Raw genomic sequence first — 23,588 nt, 5'->3', positions numbered from 1 at the left:
CACAATGCTGGACACTTTCTTCTAGGGATTTCTAATATTTTGTGGGTGCCAGTCCTCAGGTCACCCTTGACCTATCATTTGTCTCATTATGTAATAAACACATATAGTTTTGGGATGACATATTTTCCAGATGTGATATTTTATGCCATTTCTTGCATATAAGTCATTAGTCATATTTTACTATAGTTTACTCATGCATAACATGCATTTCTCTATTGCTATTTCAGTTATTAGCAATTTGATTCTAGTGTTCCATAAACTATAGTCAACGAGTCTTATCAAAAGAATAATGATGTTAAAAAAAATTTTTTTCTGTCTTTCCTTATGTGGTAAATATATTTTTATTATAAGTAACCATAACATTTATATAGGGGTTTCATTCACAAATTTTCTTTTTAATAGTTTCTTCTCAATATTTTATTGTTAATCATAAAATATTATACTCACAGGCCAAGGCTGTAGATTTCCAAGTTCCTTTTCTAATTTTTCCAGGTCTGCAAATTTTGTGGCTCCATCAGCATCTGCCATAAGGACCTTCCTCCCTCGAGAAGTGAATACACCCTATATTTAGAAATATCAATCAAAACACTTTTAATAAAATTGACAAGAGTACATAAAGTTTTAATTGAATTACTTAATTTTAAATACTTAAGACTAAAGAATGAAGTAGAGAAAAACTAAAATTCATTCAGATCAAATAAATCATATCTATGATCATAATGTTCAAATATCTGTTACAGCCCAATTTTTGACTGTACAGATGCAAAGGAAGGATGGAAGTTTATTATTAACTGTAGGAAAGCTTTATGCATAGTGGATAAAGAGCTGGTCCCAGATTCAGGTAGACCAGCTTTAAATACTGCTTCTGCCATATAATGACTTGTGATCTGGCAAGTTCTTTTACTTTTCAATGTTTCAAACAACTTTCTAAGATTATAAACTATAGAAAAGATGCCCTTTTGCCTTGGAAGAGGAAGCTTTTAATTTTGAATTCTTAATACTAGTGGCGCTAAACTCACATTCCACCAGGCTGCAAAATGACTTAGAAAAATCACATAGTAACATTAACTATATCGTCCTGTATTTTTATTTATGTGTCTAAATATTTCCCAATTCTATTTTAATATCTTTTGGGGGCATTGAATTTGACCTTTCTAACTGACACCAATGAAGCTATAAGTTTTGTCCAAAAAAAATTTTTTTTTTAAAAAGTAAAGCAGTGTTAAATTTCTACTTTAGGGAATAATTTCACAATTAAATGCCACTTGGTTCAATAAATTTTCCCCTTATCTTGGCGCGCTCTCTCTCTCTCTCTCTCTCTCTCTCTCTCTCTGTATATATATATATATATATATATATATATATATATATATATATATATATATATATATATATATATAAAACAGCAGCAAATAATCATTTATTACTGTCAAAATGTTTCTATAATCTATATACCAACAACCCTTTTGAGTTCTGATCTATTCTCTAATCATCTTTCTAACTTAAAATTCACTTTCTCCGGTAAAACATGTGGCTTCTGGATCAGCCCATTACTGTATTACTTTAACAGCCTTGTTGTTTTCTATATCCTGAACATTTACTATTATAAAGTAAATATTCCTAGTTAATTTTTTATTTTATTTTATTTGTAGCCCAGACTGTAAAATCTTTGCAAAGTCCACTTCATATAATTCTATAACATATAATGGGCAATAAATATCGTTTAATTGTCTAATAAATTTCAGCATTTTAAGTTGTCACTAATATTTCTGTCAATTATCTGATTGCTGGAGTTGATAGTACTATTATTTGTAATATAAGTCAAATTGAATAAGGCTACTGGTAATTTTAAAGAAAGAATTCAAATAGATTTTGCTGAAGTTAAGGCTATATCATCAATAAGCATATTCTCTCTATATAATATAGTATTTTACAAAATATGATCCATGGAGTAAACATGTTTAGAAAATACAAGGTCTTAACTGGTATAGCAGGTGAAGAGCACATGTAGTGATAAAGTTTATCAACTTTTATGCTGTGGGGCCTTATTATAAAATGTCTCCTCATAAAATGTCTACAGAGAGTGGTCTATCTAGGAAATTGCTATCAATTCATCCAACTATCTACTTTATCAATTTGTTACCAAAGACATTTGGAAAATCATGGGGGAAAGTAATTTCAAATGATAGTTCTCTGTGTAGATTACATGGATATTACATAGCTATACATATAAAAAACTGAAACAAAATAAATATACATAGTTTGAATACTGATATACACTGAGAAATGTAGACATAAATGAGACCATTTCTATTTCTAAATGATAAATCCATATTTAGTGGATTAGCAAAATGATGTCATAATCATCACATAGTGATAATGATGGAATCACATTAATTAGAATATGAGTTTAAAAGCAGAAATAAAATCAGTGGAGTTTTACCTGACATTCAAGCAATATAAGTACATTTTTTAGTGGATTTCTGATAAACAGAATGCCAGAGAGGTGCAAAGAATTTGGAAATACGAATGAGAAGGTGAATATCAATACATGTAACCACCTGAAAGTAAAATGGTAAATGGAGATGGGTAATATGGATAATCATTTAACTCATAAATGGAGAGGTCATATGTACAAGTTAAGTCTGCGAGGCTTTATGCAACACATTCAAAAATGCATGGAAGCGGATGAATAATTTAAATGTTTGATTCCTCAAAGAATAATCTATATTTTAACAATTTCATTACAAATACACATTATTAGTAACACTGTTTAAAAACCAATAATACAAAAGAGGCAGTGTAGCATAGTGGACAGAGAGCTTGCCTTTAAGTCTGAAGAATTGGGTTCAAATTCTGCTTCTGAAAAACCATGTCTACTTGACTGGACAATCTCTAGAATTTGCTACGTCCTGATAGAGCCCGTTCAACTTGGGACAGCTTTTCCTGTTGTTCTATAGATTGAGCCTGTGTCTGCTTCTTTGTAACTGCTTACTCACTGCCAGAGGAAACAGAATCCCTGCTCTATATAAAAATTCTTCAAACATTTGAAAATGGCTATCAGATTTTCCCTAATCTTAGCTGCTCTACACTAAACTTATTTGATTAGTATTTCTCAACATCCTGATAACCCTTTTCTGGCCAAGCTCTAGTTCATCAATATTTATTCTTAATGTAATTCCCATAACAGGACATAGCAGTCCATTTATGGTCACATCACACAGTTGTACCTCTTCTGCATTCTGGACATAATTTCTATTATTGCAGCAAAATCCTTATTGACAAAGTAAGATAAAACAAATAAAGATAGTTACTAAATATTAATCTTCACTGTGAAATATGTTCTATGGAGCCAGAAACTGGGACACATCTGACCAGCTACAGAACACGGACATATTATGGCTGATATGCTCATATTTTAAGTAAAAGTGTTCATTACCGTCTTGATAGCTCCACCTTTTCCACGATTTTTCACCAGTGTTATTACTCGCACTTTGTCATTTCCATATTTTTGGCAATAATTAAGAGCAACCTGTTAAGCAAATCAAAGCAATTTAAAAAATTATTTTGGAATCCCAAGAAAATAGTAATCCCATATTTCTTATTTTGGTTTAAAAACCATTACTATATCCTATACATGGTCACCATTTTCTTCTTCTGGATAGTCTCCTCCTGTGGCTTTTATGATACTGCATTCTCATTTTAGTTCCTAACTATGTGACTGCTCTTTTCAGCATTCTTTGCCGGTTCATCATATAGGTCCTTCTCAAGAGTGGTGATTCCTCAAAGTGCTGTTATTAATGATCTCTTTCTACATTTCCTCCCTTGGTAATTTCTTCCTTAAATAAAAAAAAAAAAAAAAAAAAAAACACCAAACAAACCCTTTCTTGATCCTATCATCCCCTTAAGCTATTATCATGTATCCCTAATCTCTTTCTCAACCAAACTCCCCCAAAAAGCTGGCCAAATTTATTGGCCACTTTCAAAATTTAGCTTCTGACATTATTATAAGAAAAATGGTTCTCTTAAGGTCCTTAATGATTTCTTAATTGCAAAAACTCATGGCCTTTTCTCAGAACTCAACTTTTTGGACCTCTCCATAGTATTTAACATAGCTAATTACCCCCTTTCCCCTGATGCAGAATTCTTTTTTTTTTTTTTTTTCCTGAGGCTGGGGTTAAGTGACTTACTAAGGGTCAAACAACTAGGAAGTGTTAAGTGTCTGAGACCAGATTTGAACTGCGGTCCTCCTGAATTTAGGGCTGGTGCTCTATCCACTGTGTAACCTAGCTGCCCCTGATGCAGAATTCTTAACCATTTGTGTGTGTGTGAGATTATTTCATTGGCATATTGGTGGAACCTATACACCTGTTCTCAGAATGCTTTTAAAGATATAAAGGAAATCAGTGATTTTAAAATAGTTGTTAAAATATTTCTCCCCTAAGTTCATGGACTTACAAATTTTCCTATTTTCCTAGAGATTCTCTTCTGTCTGGAATTCTGTGACACTGCTTTCTTCTGGCCCTCCTTCTACCTGTCTGATCTCTACCTTTTTTGTTCCCTTAAAGAAATCATTATCCACGTACCACTCCACTTGTGATGGTGCCATAAAACTGTTTTGGGCTCTCTTCTATCTTCTCTTTTTGCTTTCTTGGTGATTTCATCACCATGGGTTCTCTCATGGGTTATCTTTATAGATATTTCTATATAGATATTTATAGATAATTCTTAATCTTTTCCCCACATTACAGTATCATACTTAGTTGCTTAGGATTTTTCCCTTAAAACCCACCCTTCTTACTACTTCCATTCTTCTTTTGAAGTCACTACCATGCTTATGGTAAATCAAGTAACTTTTGACTTTTGCCTCTACTGCTCAGAGCACAGAAACAGCTTCCTAACTGGTCTTATTAATCTTTCCTCCATACAAGTACCAAGTTGACACTCCAAAGGCAAAGTTGACACTCTATCCCTTCTCAATTCAAGAAGTTCAAGTGGTTCTATCTGGCCTCTAGGATAAAATGTAAATTCCCGTGATGAGCTTTTTAAGCCCTTCACAATCTGCCTTCAGCCTACTTTTCCAAGAAAAAAATAAATATTACTTTCCTTCACCTTGCAGCCAAACTAGCCTATTAGGTTTTTCTATACACTAGTCTATTGCCCGTTTCCAAGCTTTGGCACAAAGCTGCTGGCATGCCTGCAATGAATTCCTTTTTTATTTGTCTCATGGAATCATAGGCTTCCTTCAAGGCTAAGTTTGCTCCTATAAGAAGCTAAGTATTTTATTTTTTCCAACAAGGATGTAAGCTTCTTGAGGCCAGGGTGATTTGGTTTTCTATTTTTGTTTCCTCTGCACCAAGCACATTGCTTGGCACAGTAGCAGTTGCTCAATAAACTTGTTGAATAAATGAATGTATCTGATGCCAGGTGTTCAATTATCATCTCTATTCAAATAACTAAAAAAATCTCTAGCTTTTACCTCTCACTAAAGTTTTAGTCCCACCTGAACTATTTCCTTCTATATCTCTCTCTCTCTGAATGTAATATTGACATCTCAGATATATCCAAAAACAGATCATCATCTTCTCTTCTAAATCTGTTCTCCCTACAAGCCTTGATATTTCTGTGGAATATACCAGTCATCCAGGTTGCTACCTGAGAATTATTATTCTTCCTTCTCTTTTATCCTTCATATCTAATTATTTCACAAATCTTGTCAACTCATCTCCATATTTTGCACAATCCTGTCCTATTCTTAATTCATAGGGACACTATGTGCTCCAGAGGTGGACACTAATCACTTGCCTGGTTCAATGTAATAGCTTTCATAGCTTATAAAAGGGAGAAAATGCAAAGAAGTAATTTCATGCACGACAGTTAATATTTTTCTGTATGAATAACTACTAGTGGGGCTGGGAGTAAAAAAAAAAATCTCCTTTATTGGAAGTTTTTCTTCATTCCTTCCCCTATACTGACAGTTAAGTGGAGAGCAGTAGGAAAATATACAGGGAGCCTTGGTGAGTAAAAATGGGGCAGCCAGGTGACATCATATTACACAGAGCACTAGGCTTATTAGGAAGATCTCTTTTCAATCTGGCCTCAGACACTTACTCTGTGACCCTGAGCAAGTCATTTTACCTTTGATTTACTCAGTTTCATCAACTGTAAAAATGAGGATTAAAAAATACCAACTTCCCAGGGCTGTGGGGATAAAATGAGATATCTGTAAAGCACTAGCACAAGGCCTAGTACATAGTAACTATTACAAAAATACTAGCTATTATTATCATGTCTGATGTCACATTTTTCTTAGATAAAGTATTATGGAGCTATTTCTTTACCTGTGAAGTCTGGTCTTTGCTGCCATCATCAACCACGATCACTTCATATGTGAATGCTGGATCTTGTTTCTTCAAAAAACAAAAATGGAACATACAATTCAGCACAATTGTTCCTAGAAGAAATCCTGGTAAGAGTTTAAAAATAATTTTATGTAATAACCTAGGATGATCCCTTCAAATTAAACTAAAACTATCTTTAGTATAAGAAAATATATACACACACATATAATACTAAGATAAAAACAAGAATGAAGAGAGGCAGTTAAGCAAGGAGACAGAAGAGTAATTACTGACTAGCTATCTGTTTTATCTATACCAGGGGAAGTAATTCAATTTTCGGTTTTCCTTAGACAATGTGCTTAAGTTTATACCAAAATTATATTCCTTCTGGATACAATGTCATGTTTCAAGTCATGAAATAAATCAGTGTCCTTAAAGGAATTTTCCAGTAGGTGCTCACATTATTTTAAAGAAGATAAAAAAATAAAAACAAACAAAAAAAACCCCACTAAAGAATTATTTAAGAGAAAACATTTTGTTCTCAAAATCTAAGGGAGATTATTTGAAGAGAAAATACAAGAGTATAATGAAAAAAGACATTTGGAATTAAATCAATTTACAGATCTAATTTATATTTCCTTAATATCTGCTGATGTTAAAAGAACACAGTGATACTATACTACTGCATTTAAATGAAACACATGCCAATTATATTATTTAAATTCAAGTTGGGAAGCAGCATGGTATGCTGCCTTTGACACATATTGGCCATGTGACTCTAGACAAATCCCTTAACCTGTGAGTACTCTGGGAGACTCTCTAAGGCTCGATGTTTCAGAGAAGGGGCTGATCCTCATGGGTAGAAGGAGTTTGCTCAATTGTGAGTTCCCTATGCCAATGAAATCACAGGTCCAGTCCTTAACCCTATACCTAAATCCAAATTATAAAATTAGGAAACATAAATGAAAGATAACTTTATTTTGTGCAAGTATTAAGCAAGACGACTAAAAACAAAACTCTTATCACTCAGGAAATACATATACAAAAATATATTTTAATATGCTAAGTATGTTAATATGTCTCTTAACAGGATGCCAATCTTTTAGTAGATGTGAATAAAATAATAATTCATGAGTTTAACTTCTGGTTCAATAATTCCCAGGAACACTTCTACCATGTTATTCATTGGATAAAACTGTTTACCACAATCATACAGTGTAAAGTCCGGGCTAGCTACTCTGAAGGGCTCAGAATCAGTCCTAGTCAGGGTAATCCTTGTAATTCTAATAATACAGAATCCATTTTTTATTAGGGAGGTGCCAAATTACTGACTGCATTTTATGACTCACAGATTTTAAACTGGAAGGGATCTCAGGGGCCATTATGCAATCTTCTTAATTTACAGATATGTTGGATAATATTGCTGGAAAAGGAGACATTAGTAAAGCCAACTTTCTTTCCCTAACAAAAAATTTCCTCTGAATATCAAAGCTGGCATGCCTTAGCCCAAATAATATTTGAATAGAAGTAGTTCCAGAATAGTTCAGCTTATTAATTAATAGTAGCCAGAAGGTGTAATATTTGAGTATGAAAAGTATTAGGTTACAAAGAAAGAATTCTGAAGGATGTACTTTATAATTTCAATTAGATATGAGAAAATTTACATGCTGGCTTTGTCATGGTGCCTATAGAAGCATTCCATGTACACAATTTACCACAAGAATGGTATTTCGCTCTTTTCCAGGGATGAATTTAGCCTCTAGTCCAAATCAAAAAGAGTATCTCTACTCCAATGAGGTTTTTTTAAAAATTAATTAAAAGATCTTTGCTTTGAATAAAAAAAAATTTACCTGTCTCATCTCTAGATACCCCAGAGCTTCATCCATCATCAGAGGCACTGAAAAAAAAAAAAAAAAGTATTTAAATATTGCTTCCCAAAATTTTTTATCAAGTCAATAACTCAATAGTAAGTTTGAATATGTCTTTAATACAACTAATAGTATGTAATAAATACTATGGAATAGTTTCACAAATAAATTGTAAGATAAGCTGTCATAAACTAACCTGCTTCAAAAAAGGAGGATCTTACAGTAACCTATTAACAAATTTGCTACTAAGGAAAAATATGCTTTCTGCTAAAGGAAACACTATAGGCATTGAAAAAAGTAAGAATTCTTCCTATAACTGAATCATACTAAAGAATCTTCATTCAAATGAAATATTCAAATGATATAGTTCTTAAATTCAAATGAAATATATTTTAAATAATCATTATAAAATGCTGTTCTCTTTAAACTGTTAAAATTCTTGATTTAATATAACATAAACTTCTTTAAGAGCATCTCCAGAATCCATCAAAGTGTTTTGTACATGACAGTCACTTAATGTTTGCAAAATTTTTGAAAAGAATTATTTTAAACTATAAAATCTTTGCAAAGTGTCTATCATACCTAAATTGCCAGTATGGGATTCTACTCCCTTCTCTATGCTTATTCTTCTGTCCTTTACTGCTGAAATGGATTTGCTTTTGATCTGTATAATATTTAACTGGCAAGGATAAAGTTAAATAAAAAGAAAATTATTCAAAATTTAAATCAGTTCAAGTTAATGCTTCTTTCAAAGGGTATGGTCAATTGTTTTAGCTGAGGTACTTTTTGTTAGTCATTATAGATTTTCAGTAAGAAAATATATGTGAATTTCATAGACCTTTTCACATTTCTTAATAGATGACCTACTTCATATTAGTTTTTGAATCAAAGGAGTAGATCTAAGGAAAACAAATGATCATTTCTCACAATACAACTCTAAATAAAAGTTAATGAATTGATCCAAAAATTTAAGCTTTTTTAATGTATTGATCAGTTATGCTACTTTTCTTTTATTCTCTTTCAAAAAAGTACTATTTGTTGTATGGGATGGTTCTGTGGGAGGAGGTAGGCAAATACTGGGAGAAACGGTGGTTATATTAAACAAAAGCCATCAATAAAAACACATTTTTTGAAGGTGGCCTAGCTGTACCTGATCTAGAACTATATTATAAAGCAACAGTCACCAAAACCATTTGGTATCAGCTAAGAAATAGACTAGTTGATCAGTAGAATAGGTTAGGTTCACAGGACAAAATAGTCAATAATTAAAGCAATCTAGTGTTTGACAAACCCAAAGACCCCAACTTTTGGGATAAGAATACACTATTTGACAAAAACTGCTGGGAAAATTGGAAATTAGTATGGCAGAAACTAGGCATTGACCCACACTTAACACTGTACACCAAGATAAGATCAAAATGAGTTCATGATTTAGGCATAAAGAATGAGATTATAAATAAATTAGAAGAACATAGAATAGTTTACTTCTCAGACCTGTGGAGAAGGAAGGAATTTGTGACCAAAGAAGAACTAGAGATCATTATTGATCACAAAATAGAAAATTTTAATTATATTAAGTTAAAAAGCTTTTTTACAAACAAAACTAATGCAGCCAAGATTAGAAGGGAAGCAATAAACTGGGAAAACATTTTTACAGTTAAAGGTTCTGAAAATGGCCTCATTTCCAAAATATATAGAGAATTGACTTTTATTTATAAGAACTCAAGAACTAATAAATGGAGATCATATTAATTAATTATATATATATATATATATATATATATATTTATGGGCATATTTTTACTTTACTAATTTCCATGTCCTATACATGAGCTTATGTTAATATGATCTTTCTCATATATTTAAAAAAAAATCTAAAGAGCAAAAACTAGATGTTGACTTAATTTTCTTGGCAATAACCAATTACATGCCACTATATGCAAGACATACAAAACCAAAAGTAAAACAGCTTCTTCCCTCAAGGAGCTTACTTTCAATATGTAGAAATGACATTTCTGTATGTAGGTATACACAAAACATTATGGGCAATTTTGAGGAGGAAGGGAGTAGCACTAGTAAAAACCAGAAAAGGCATCATGTGAGTGGAAGTTTGAAGGAAATTAGGGGTTCTTGAGGGTGGAAGTGAGAAGAAAGAACACTGCAGTCATGGAGGTAAATGGTGGAATGCAGTTCAGTGAGAAACACAAAAATAGACTGACTGGAACATATATAATATGTTAGAAAGGTGGTTAGTAAAGGGTCAAAAAGGAATTTATATTTGATATTAAATATGAATGATATCAAATATAAATCAAAAACAAAAAGAAAAGAAAATCACTGACATTTATTGAGAAGGGAGATATGATTAGATTTGTGCTTTGGAAAATAACTTGGAAGCTGTATGGAGGATAGATTGGGGAGGGAAGATTTGGGATAGGGGACCCAATTATCAGGCTACCGCAATAGTCCAGGTGAAAATGACTGAAAGCTTAAAATGAGATGATGTCCTTATGACTAGAGAGGAATAAAGATTAGAAATGTGGATTTGGAGGTAGACTGAAGGTTCTTCCTTCAGCTCCTTCTAGAAATATTATGGAAATATTTCAAAATTATCTTAGTCTTTGGTCTAATCTAAAAGAAAAAACCTTCTTTTATTTGTAATGTCTGCCTCCTTCCTCTACAAATCAGTCTAGGAAAAGCTCCTCTTTGAAATAATTATGAAGGAAAAAAAAAAAAAAAAAAAAAAGAAATAATTATGAAGGTGACAATATAAGGACAGAAGGCTCTTGACAGATCTACATAAACCAAACTAGGGAAATGATCCTTCTAAGAAAGTGAACTTTCTTTTATTGGAAGTCAATCAATCAAAAACATATTATGTGCCAGGTACTGTGCTAAGCACTAAAGATATAAAAAGGCAAAAATAGTAGCTGCATTCAAAGAACTCACAATCTAATAGAAAAGACATGCAAACATTTACAAACAAATTACAGATAGAATAAACTGGAAATAATTATGAGGGAAAGCACTAAGATTAAGAGGAGTTGGGAAAGTATGAGATGGGAAGTATCTCTGAGTTCCCCTTTGAATATTCTTGACAAAAGTGGCCCCAGAAGGATTTCAAGGTTTTGGGACAATGATTATCCAAGAGCATTCCAAAATAGTGACTATGAAGTAAACAAAATGTTAAGTGAGCTTTTATCTTGAACATTTTAATTTTATTTTTATCTCATTGTGGAATCCTATCTATAATCAGGGACTGTTAAATAAGCAACTCTGGAATGGCAGAGAGTAGAGTGTTTCAGATTCAGAGTAACACTGTCAGTCTTGATATTCTCTCTAAGCAGAAAATCTTAGATGAGAATAATCAAGACTTTAAAAAAAAAAAAAAAGTTTCTTTCAGGCTTGTACCTAAAACAAAGGATTTTATTCTACATGAGGCAAAGGGTAGGGATGGAAATGGAACCAAAAGTGATGCCTCATTTGTAAACTCAGACGGTGATTGAATGATTTTCTCAACAAAAATAGGGAAGTTCCGAAGAGGTATGGAGTTGGGGCCTCTCCTTCTCATTAGCTGATTCTTCCCATAAAATTATTGTTTCCATTTTAAAGGCAGAGGCCCAGGTCAATCAGGTCTTCATTCTTCTCCAGGCTGCACCTCTGATTCCTTGTAAGCAGACTTTGTCTGCTATATCCCTACCTGCATGCCTTCCCAACCTCTTAGTTTTTCAGTTTTCGTCTTCCCATATTAGAATGTTAAGTTCCTTGAGGAAAGGTAATTGCCCTAACTGTATTTGCATTCCCAGTGCTCAGCACAGTGCCTGACACATAGTAAGTGCTTAAATAAATTCTTGTTGATTTGACATATTAGTCAGAATAAATAAAAAGTAGTTAGGTGGAGATAATCTTAGCAGTTGGAGAGTCTTTATTTGTGTCTTGAAGGAAATGAGGAATTGTAAGAAGTGGAAGTGAGGGGAAATTGCATTCCAGACAGGAAGGACAATCAATGCAAAGGTTCAGAGATAAAAGGTGGAATTCTGTTTGTGAAGATCAGAGAGAAGGCTAATTTTATTATACTGTGCTACATAGGAAGGCTGGAAAGATAGGTTTTAAAAGTCAAATAGAAAAGTATATATTTGATCCTGGAAGTAACAGAGAACTACTGTAGTTTACTAAATAGGGAGTGACTTGGTAGGATCTGCACTTAAGGAAAATGATTTTGGAAGCTGTATAGAAGATGGACTGAAGTGGTGAAAGAATGAAGCAAGCTTTTTCACTCTTATCACAACCCTAATCATGGGTACATCTTAAAATTCTGCATTCTCCCTTAATCCTCTATTCTAAAAGCCTTGCCATATATTTCACTGAAAAAAAACCAGACCATTTGCTGAGAGATTTCTCTTTTTCTCTTCTCCTCCTCACTTTATATCATTCAGATGTATTTCTCCTATGAAGATGTGGCCCTCTCCTTGCCAAGATGAATCACTCTACTTGTAACAGTGATCCCATTCCATCCCATCTTCTTCAGTATACTGTCCTCTCTATTACCCCCACTCTAATTTACCTTCTTCTTACTCTCTTAACTCAACAAATTCTTACAAATTCAACAAAATCCAACCTTAGCATTCAAATTGATTGCCTTTGTGTACATAAGCTCTTCTCTCTAGGTTTTCTCAATGCTTTTCTCTCCTGTTTTTCCTCCTACCTTTGACCATTCTTTCTTAATCTCCTTTTCTAATTCTTCATTTAGCTAACCAAAGTGTCCCCAAGGTTATCTGCCGGACCTCCTTTTCTCTTTTCCCTCATCATATCTTTTGGATCTCATCAATAACCATCAATTCAGTAATCATCTCTATGCAGATGATTCTCACATCAATTTGGGTTCTAAGCTGTCTACTGAATATCTCAAACTGTAGATCTCACAAACATCTTAAAACTTAACAGGTCCAGAACTAAATTTATTATCTTTCTCTTCAAACCCTCCCTTATTTTGAATTTTCTTACTACTGTCTAGAGTAATCATCTTCCTAGTCACTAAGGCTGACAACTAAAGTGCCATCCTCAACTCTTCATTCTCTTACCCTCCATAATTAACTCATTGCGAAGTCTTGTTGTTTCTACCTTCACAACATTCTCATATATACCATCATAACATCTTCTCATGTTGCCACCATTTTGGTACAGGTCTTCAACACTTCAACCACATACCATTACAAAAGTCTGCTAGTTTGTCCCCCTACCTTGAATTTCTAGTTTACTCTAGTTTATCCCTTCACTCAGCTGTCAAAGTCATGTTCCTAAAGTGCAGGTCTGACCATGTCACCCTTTTATTTAATCAGCTCCAATGACTCCCTCTAATCTCTCAGATCAAATATAAAACCCTGTTTGACCCTCAAAACTCTTTACAACTTACCCCCACCTCACCTTTCCAATTTTCTTACTCCTCATACCCCACACATAGTATGTGATTGAGAGACATCGCCTTTTTGATGTTCCTTTAACAAGACATGTCCTCTACTGCCTCTGGGCATTTTTACTGGCTACCCCTAATGCCTGAAATGCTCTCCTTATATCTACTCCTGGATTCTCTGGATTCCTTTAAGTCCCATCTAAAATTCCTCCCTCAAAAGGAAGCCTTTCTCAAACCTCCTTAATTTTAGTAAATTCCCTTTGATTATTTCCATTTTATCCTATAAGTGTATCTTGACTGTACACAGTTATTTGTATGTTGTCTCCCCCCATGAGATTGTGAGCAGGGACTGTCACTGATTTTTCTTTGTATTTCCAGCATTCAGCAATGTGCCATTCACATAGTAGGTGTTTATTATATGTTTAATGGCTGACTGACAGTGCTTTTGGGAGATCTAATTTTATGGCTGTGTAAAGGACAGAGTAGAGTATTCTTTCACAATCATTATTTTTGCTGTGGATTTGCTCTAGCTGAATCATGTGTTTCCTAAAATGCTTTGCTGAGAACTGAGCACACTCTACCTAGTTGCTGTCTGATGTAGGGCACAGATGTTTAACAGCATTAATTTTTAAAGATGAGGAAGCTGAGACCTTGAGAGGGGAAATGACCTGTCTAAGAACATAAACCTAGTTAATGTCAGACCAAGGATCTGAATTCATTTTACAGTTGCCATGCAAACTATCTTTCCTCCTTATTCATAAATTTGTTTTACTCATTAAAATTGCCTCATCTTTACTCTGTCTTTAAGAGTGTTCTAATCTGAAGGGATATATTTGTCTAAGTACGACCTTTTCTCAAGTAAGTTTACAGAGTTTAGGGCCTATGCCAGGTAATGATTGCTTGGTTTGATTCTCTTCCTTTGGAGATATTGTAGGGAATCTTTTACAGGAAATATGATAGCTCTATAAGAACATCATTCTTAGAAAAATACCATCCCTACTTTGATCAAAAGTACTCCAGTTTTTTTTGTTTGTTTGTTTTTGTTTTGGTGACTTATGCTTATAATCTTGAAGGCCCAGTACTAAGCACACTGGGAGTATCCAATATATACTTCTAGATCAAATGATCTTTTCTTATTCCTTGTTCTTTCTTCTATATTAGTTATATCATTCTCTTCAAAACTACTTCAACCATCATCAAATTAGTTCAGACACTAATGACTTTACAATTATAAAATCTTAATGGCCTCAACTAGTATTCCTGCTTTGGCCTCAATTTCCTTCTATCTGTCCTGCACTGTTATCAGTTTTATTTTCCTAAAATGTCAATTTCATGAAATCAACTTGCTTAAATCCTTTAATGACAGTGATGGTTTCAACTTCTGAACTTAATATTCAAAGCTCGCCACTATCTGGCCCTAACCTATCTCCCAATGAACTCTAGTATCAACTTGTGATCTAGCCCAGGAGTTCTTAAATTTTTTTTACTTGCAACCTCTTTTCACATGAGAAATGTTTAGGTGACATCAGTATATGGGCATAAAAATAGGGATACAAATCCAACACTTACTGAGAAGAAATCATAAACTAACAATCCCCACATTCAGACCACAGTTTCAAGAAGCTGGGATAGAGCCAAACTAGTTTTCTCACTGTGAAATACATATTTTTAATATATTACATGCTATATGTTAGTCTAGCACAATACCTTAAAATGAGACTTTAATAGGATTTTGCTGAATTTAGTTTATTATTTAAAATAAATTTGGTATGGTGAAGTAAGAGATATCAAATATGGGAAGAAATGGGTTTAAGTCTCACCTTTGGCTAGCTATGCTCTTCTAAATAAACAACCTAACATCTCAAGAATCTGAACAACTGAGAAGAAAAATTGCAGATACAGTGTTAACCTGAACTGGTAGAGGGAGTTTCCTTTCTTAGGAGTTCCTTATACCAATGAAATCACAGCCTCAGTCTTTATGCCAATATTATCCAGATGTTTCGCATCTTATGTTCCTAACTAAAATATTAGATTCAGGTGCACAAGTCATACTCCCATGTCTACTGTGTTTTAGCATAGTGCTAGAGAAAAAATAGCAATTCAAATCTTTGTCTAGTATTCATTTAACTATGAAAATAAGAAAATTGAAGCGAATAATATTTTATATAAGCTCATTAAAAATAATTTCAAAGAAATAAATGTTCTGTAAAACAGAATTATTTAATATATTATTATTATTACATATTAATATATGTATTATTTAATAACCATTTTGTAGTTGCCTAATAGTTACTGACATTTTGCAAAAGAGCAAAATCTAATGCTAGGACATAAAAGTTCTTTCCAACCCAAGTTCCTTCTCACTACCAAAACCAAATTGTACTTACATCGTTTTTCTTCATTATAAGAAGGCACAACAATGGATAACTGCTTAGTTGGTGCGTCATGTATAGTAGGTAAAGCTTCCTTCTTGCCAGCTGCATTTAAAAAGAAATTTTCTTCCTTGCGCCAGCAAATGTTTGGAATTTTGGTAGCAGACAGAAATGCAACAAAAGAAAGCTAAAAATAGAATAAAATATGCAGTTATATGCATTCTGGTTTTCTTCTTTTAGGTTATATAGTACAATTAAAATAGTTTCCACAATATAATTTTATAGAATATAGCTATATAATTCTGAGTATCCTATTGGGATATATAAAATTGAAATAAAGGCTGGCCTTCACTCTGGGATTCTTTAACAAAAATAACAACAGTAATAACCACTAACATCTGGAGAGTAACATTTTTTAAAATAATAGCTTATTTTAAAAACATATACAAAGATAGTTTTCAACTTTCACTTTGCAAAACCTTGTGTTCCAAATTTTTCTCCCTCCTTTACCTTCACCCTCATCCCTAGACAGCATGTAATCCAATATAGGTTCAACATGTGCAATTCTTAGTAACATATTTCCACATTTATCATGCTGCATAAGAAAGATCAGATCAAAAAGGGAAAAAGGAAAAAAAAGGTGAAAATACTATGTTGTGATCTACATTCAATCCCCACAATCTTCTTTCTGGATACAGATGGCTCTCTTAGCTACAGTTCTACTGGGACTTGCCTGAATCACCTCATTGTTGAAAAGAGTCAAATCCATCACAGTTGATCACGATATAATCTTATTATTGCTGTAGTATCTTAACATTTTCAAAAGGTTTTATTTGATATTCACAACAATCTTAGATGGTAAGGTGTACCATTATCCCCATTTTACAGATGAGAAAGTTGAGGCAGGCAGAAGTTAAATGACTTGTTCAACATCACAAAATTAGGAGTTGTATAATTGAACCTAGCTCTTCCTGAGTGCAGACCCAGAGCTCTCTGTTCATTGCAAGAGACCCCAATGTGGTGCCCAAAAAGGTTGAACATACATTGCTGCTGCTACCATACAAAAAAACTATTCTTGAAGGATCCCTTTCCCTGTGGACTACTACTTTTCTCCTCTACCTCTAAATATCTGGAGAACCTGAAAATATCTGTGAAAACTTACCTTTTGCTTCCCTCCTTACTGTTTTGCTTCTACTCCTTACTAATGGCTAGATTCAATTAACAATTGCAGTCCTTGCAGTATCATTTTCCCAGGGAGTCATCTTAAACTTTTCTCTACTTCTTATGCACACCTACAATTAGTTGGTAAGTCTATCATTTCTACTTCCATATTATTTTATACTTTTGACCCTTCCTCTAGTCTACTGTAGCCATCCGAGTGAACTTCTCCTTGACTAAATTATTATAATTGCTTCCTAACAGTCTTTTCATCATCAATCAAACCTCTTTCTAATCCATCTTCCACATCACTAAGTGATCTTTCTAATACTATATAATCGTCATAAGATTCCTATGTTTAAAAAAATAAAAAATAAAAAGCTTGTGTGGCTCTCAGAATTCTAACTCTGGAATTCAAGTCTATTCATAATCTGACTCCAATCTACTTGTCCAATCACATCTCATATCACTTCTCCATGTAATCTATGCTTCAGATTCGTATTCTTCCTCGTGACACTCTTACTCTCTCCCCATACCTGAAATAGTCTCCTGTCCTAACTGATCATATCCACCTGCTGAAATACTTCCTCTTCCTTTAATATCTAATTCCTCAGATTCCTGTCTTGTTTAAGAGTCCAGGTGAAAGTATTATCTCCCTCCTCAAATTTCTCATAACCTTTATTTGGACAGCACCTTTGTACTTATCCACTTTCTCTCTTTTTCTCATCTGATTTTTATTTGTTTATCCTTTTATTCACTCATCACTCAGCTCCCTGAAAACAGGTGAGTTTTTTACTAAGGCAATTGGAGTGACCTGCCCAGTATCACACAGCTAGTGGGTCACTGTTAGGTTCTTACTAAGTGCTAATGAGATAATGAGATATTAGGTTCTTACTAAGTGCTAAGTCAGTATTTGACAATTCTCTAGTTCAGGAGTTTTACTTGTGAATTCCTGGGGAAGAGCTTGCATGCTTAGGAAGAGCAAGTTCATTGGTTGGAGTAATTTTTCCCAGAAGCCCTTGGATTATCCCACCCCCATTCTCTGGGAGGATAAAAGAGGGCAGCTCTGGAGGAGAGACAGAGTTACATCTGGACAAAACTTGAGGCTGCTCTGCAGGAAGGGAAGTCAGCTCTCTACAGGAAGAAGAATCTGTCTGAGAGATTTGAGTTGACATAGCAGATCTCCTCCCAGAGAGCGATCTGCAGCTTCTGGAGATAACAGCACATTACAAATTGGCGCCCAACATGGGGCAAGGACTTTTGCTTATCCTGACAAGGATTGATTCTGAGCCCTTCAGAGGAGCTAGACTGGACCAATGCAGGTCACATTTCTTTTTGCATGCCAAGAGTTTGGCAAAGTGCACAGAGTAGTTGCTCAATAGATTTACCAAACTGAACTTACTGAATCTCCCTGAATAGCTGTCTCTTTTCTCAAATTTCTACATCATGTTATTGGCACTATCATACCTTCCAAACACCTATGCTTGAAACCCTGAGTCATTTTAAATTTTCTCTCCTTTATTTCTCAAATTCAGTAGTTTTTTCTAAGTCTTCATTCTTCTTGACTTTTATGCTACCTGGATAGCTGAAAATGCCCTCCTATCTCCCTAAACTAATCTATTTATTTAGTGCTATACCAATCAGACTCCCAAGAAACTATTTTAATGACCTAGAAAAAATAACAACAGAATTCATATGGAACAACAAAAGGTTGAGAATTTCAAGGGAAGTAATGAAAAAAAAATTAAATGAAGGTGGTCTAGCTGTACCTGATCTAGAACTATATTATAAAGCAGTAGTCACCAAAACCATTTGGTATCGGCTAAGAAATAGACTAGTTGATCAGTGGCATAGGTTAGGTTCACAGGGCAAGATAGTGAATAAAAATAGCAATCTAATCTTTGACAAACCCAAAGATCCCAAATTTTGGGATAAGAATTCATTATTTGACAAAAACTGCTGGGAAAACTGGAAATTAGTATAGCAGAAACTAGGCATGGAGCCACATTTAACACCACATACTAAGATAAGATCAAAATGGGTCCAAGATTTAGGCATAAAGAACGAAATCATAAATAAATTGGAGGAACATGGGATGGTTTATCTCTCTGACTTGTGGAGGAGGAAGGAGTTTGTGTCCAAGGGAGAACTAGAGACCATTATTGATCACAAAATAGAAAATTTTGATTACACCAAATTAAAAAGTTTCTGCACAAACAAGACTAATGCAAACAAGATTAGAAGGGAAGTAACAAATTGGGAAAACATTTTTACAGTTAAAGGTTCTGATAAAGGCCTCATCTCCAAAATATACAGAGAATTGACTTTAATTTATAAGAAATCAAGCCATTCTCCAATTGATAAATGGTCAAAGGATATGAACAGACAATTTTCAGATGATGAAATTAAAACTATTTCCACTCATATGAAAGTGTTCCAAATCACTATTGATCAGAGAAATGCAAATTAAAACAACTCTGAGGTATCATTACACACCTGTCAGATTGGCTAAGATGACAGGAACAAAAAACGATGAATGTTGGAGGGGCTGTGGGAAAACTGGGACACTGATGTATTGTTGGTGGAGTTGTGAAAGAATCCAACCATTCTGGAGAGCAATCTGGAATTATGCCCAAAAAGTTATCAAAATGTGCATACCCTTTGACCCAGCCGTACTACTACTGGGCTTATATCCCAAGGAAATACTAAAAAAGGGAAAGGGACCTGTATGTGCCAAAATATTTGTGGCAGCCCTTTTCATAGTGGCTAGAAATTGGAAAATGAATGGATGTCCATCAACTGAAGAATGGTTGGGTAAATTATGGTATATGAATGTTATGGAATATTATTGTTCTATAAGAAATGACCAATAGGAGGAATACAGAGAGACTTGGAGAGACTTACATCAACTGATGCTGAGTGAAACGAGCAGAACTAGGGGATCATTATACACTTCAACAATGATACTGTATGAGGATGTATTCTGATGGAAGTGGATATCTTCAACATAGAGAAAAGCTAATCCAATTCCAACTGATCAATGATGGATAGAATCAGCTACATCCAGAAAAGGAACACTGGGAAATGAGTGTAAACTGTGAGCATTGTTTTTTTTTGTTTGTTTGTTTTGTTTTGTTCTGTTTCTCTTCCCAGATTATTTTTACCTTGTGAATACAATCCTTCCTTTGCAACAACAACAACAAAATTCGGTTCTGCACATATATATTGTACCTAGGATATACTATAAGATATTTAATATGTATGGGAATGCCTGCCATCTAGGGGAGGGGGTAGAGGGAAGGAGGGGAAAAACTCGGAACAGAAGGGAATACGAGGGATAATGCTGTAAAAAAAAAAAAAAAAAAAAAAAAAATTACCTATGCATATGTACTGTCAAAGAAAATGTTATAATTATAAAAATTAATAAAAAATTAAAGAATAAAAAAAAAAGTATTAGGAGAAAAAAATAAGGAAAACACTGCTTCTGAATACAATGAAATACATACTTTCTGTGGTCTTCAATGTAGTAAAATAAACACACACACACACACACACACACACACACACACACACACACACACACAAAATGCCCTCCTATCTGGGCCTATAGTATGTTCTCTCCTGTTTACCATCTCCAAAAAGTCTCCTTTGCTGTACTGTCATCCATATCCTTCTTTCTACCTCTGCTATACTCAAAGGTCTATCCTCGGGCCTATTTTCTTCTCACTGGACAACATAATCACTTCCATGGTTTCAATTAATCATTCTGTGGAGGTGACTTTCAGATCTATACTTTCATCTTGAGTCTCTCTCCTAGGCTCCAATTCTATAATAAACAGTCTACTGGACAATTCAAAGTAGATGACCAAAGGCTTCTCAAATTCAGTATGTCTAAATTAAAATTCATAAATTTTCTCCCCTTTCCTCCTAGTCATTCCTCCCACCCTAACTCATCTCTCTTTTGAACTTTAAATAGTTCTGTCAAAAGTGTCACCATTCTTCTTATAATACTGGGCCATCTCTGACTCCTCACTCTCCCTTCCCATTCATATTCAGTTACTTTCAAATTTTGTCATTTCTATGTCAAAGAAATCTCTGGCATCTATTCCCTACTTTCTACTTCCATCTGTCACCTTAGCTCATGCCTTTCATTACTTCTCATCTGGACTTCTGCAATAGCTTTCTAATTGGAATTCCTGCATCCAGTCTCTCTCAGACCTGACCATATCACTTCCCTACTAAAGACTCTTCAATAGCTCCTTATTACTTTAGTTTAAAATGTAAGCATCTTAGTGTGGCCTTTAATGCCATTCAACTGACTTCAGACTGTATTGTCTTATATAATTTCTACTTTACTAAGTAGTAAAACTGAACTACTTGTTGCTACACATAATATTCCAAATCCTATCTCCATGTCTTTGCACACAGTATCTCTTCATACTCAAGAATTCACACCTTCATTTCTATCTAGTGGCACTTAGACCATTTATTCTAAGTCCCTGAAAACCTAAGCACACTCAGTGACTTGACCAAGTATCAAAAGTAAAGTCTGAACCCAGACAATCTTTCTACTGTGTGTGCCATTGCTTCAGCTGTCTAAACAGAAACCATTGATTCATGATTGAGCTTTTACCACTATTCCAGCACCTACCTTGATGGTATACAGAGCATGTACTATTAAAAAATAATTTCTGAATCAATGTTTTATCTAGATTCATTTGATCAAAAAGTATGCCCTAAATATCAAATACTATTTATACAGCTGCAAAGTTTATCCACTTTGGATAAAATTCTATAATTATTCCATAGAATTTCTTATATGGACTCAATATAAGTTCCCAGTTGTATATAGGCAACTTGAGAGAACTATAATTACAGATTCTTAAACTGGAGAAAATTTAGCTAAAGTATGAACACTCCTGTGTGTAGCTGAAACAAACTGGAGACAGATCATGGGGACTGTAGCAGAAAAACTGGGAAGCCACAGAAATGATGATGAGCCAGGTACTGAACTTATGAGGGAGAAGGAAGAATGTCTTGAAGCAGAGATGTTAGCCACAAAGATAAGACATAATGGAACATACCTTAAAGGGAAAAGATCTGGCTACTGACTGAAAATAGCAGAGAAAATGCTAGGTAGCAAGAAATATACCAATTCTTCCTCCTGGCCTTAAATGTCAGGGATTGTGATATATGAGTAGAAGCCAGATTTGGAAGACAGTGTCAGGAAAACAAAGGTTTTTTCAGATCACAACAAAGAGGCAACATGAGAAGATATCTAAGTGAAATATTAAGGTGGTAGCTAGGTGAATGAAGGGGTCGATGTGAGAAATGTTGGAAACCACTTCTTAGATCGGCTAAGATGACAGGAAAAGATAATGACGAATGTTGAATGGGGATATGGGAAAATTGGAACACTGATACATTGTTGGTGGAATTGTGCACAGATCCAGCCATTCTGGAGAGCAATTTGGAACTATATCCAAAGGGTTATCAAATTGTTCATACTCTCTGATCCAGAGAGTTTCTACTGGAATTATATCCCAAAGAGATCTTAAAGGAGGGAAAGGGCCCCACATGTGCAAAAATGTTTGTGACAGCTCTTTTTGTATTGTCAAGAAACTGGAAACTGAGTCGATGCCCATCAATTAGAGAATGGCTGAATAAGTAATGGTATATGAATATTATGGAATATTATTTTTTTATAAGAAATGATGAGTAGGATGATTTTTAGAGAGGCCTGGAGACTTACATGAACTGATGCTAAATGAAATGAACAGAACCAGGAAATCATTGTATTCAGCAACAACAATATTATGCAATGATCAATTCTGATGGACGTGATTCTTTCCAACAATGAGATAATTGAGGGGAATTTCAATGATCTCATGATGAAGAGAGCCATCTACACTCAAAGAGAGGACTGTGGGAACCACAACATAGCATTTCACTCTTCCTGTTGCTGTTTGCTTGCATTGTTTTCTTTCTCAGTTTTTTTTTTCTTCTTGATGCAAATTTTTTTTCTGCAGCAAGATAACTTTATAAATATGAATACATATAGTGGGTTTAATATATATTTTAATATATTTAATATGTATTAATTAGGTTATCTGCTACCTGGGGGAGGGGAAGGAGGAGAAAATTTGGAACACAGGGTCATACATGCAAAGGTCAATGTTGAAAAATTACCCATGCATATATTTTGTAAATAACAAGCTTTAATTAAAAAAAGAAAGAAAGAAAAATTACCTAAAAAAAAAAAAAAAAAAAAAAAAAGAGAAATGTTGTAAAGGCAGAAAAGGTAAGATGTGGCAACTGATTGGATATGTGGGGTCAAGGCAAATGAGGCAGCAAGGATGATGTCAAGAAACTATGAACCTGAAAAACCAAAAGAATGGTAACTTTAAGCTAAATGAGGAAGATTGAAAGAGAGAAATGT

General features: G+C 34.0%; 1 protein-coding gene across 1 annotated transcript in view; it reads right to left on the bottom strand.

The window, feature by feature from the left end:
* The window catches only part of ALG5 (ALG5 dolichyl-phosphate beta-glucosyltransferase), a 67,968-nt gene that overhangs the window by 42,469 nt on the left and 1,911 nt on the right, over nt 1-23,588 (bottom strand). The window contains exons 2-6 of the mRNA XM_074304885.1: nt 16,007-16,178; nt 8,192-8,238; nt 6,342-6,410; nt 3,440-3,532; nt 448-561 (exon numbers count right to left, since the gene is read on the bottom strand). Coding sequence (XP_074160986.1) covers nt 448-561; nt 3,440-3,532; nt 6,342-6,410; nt 8,192-8,238; nt 16,007-16,178 — 495 coding nt within the window. The remainder of the gene's footprint in view (nt 1-447; nt 562-3,439; nt 3,533-6,341; nt 6,411-8,191; nt 8,239-16,006; nt 16,179-23,588) is intronic.

The sequence above is a fragment of the Sminthopsis crassicaudata genome, chromosome 3, assembly GCF_048593235.1.
Source record: "Sminthopsis crassicaudata isolate SCR6 chromosome 3, ASM4859323v1, whole genome shotgun sequence".
Lineage (NCBI taxonomy): Eukaryota > Metazoa > Chordata > Mammalia > Dasyuromorphia > Dasyuridae > Sminthopsis > Sminthopsis crassicaudata.
This window is presented reverse-complemented; position numbering and strand designations above follow the sequence as displayed.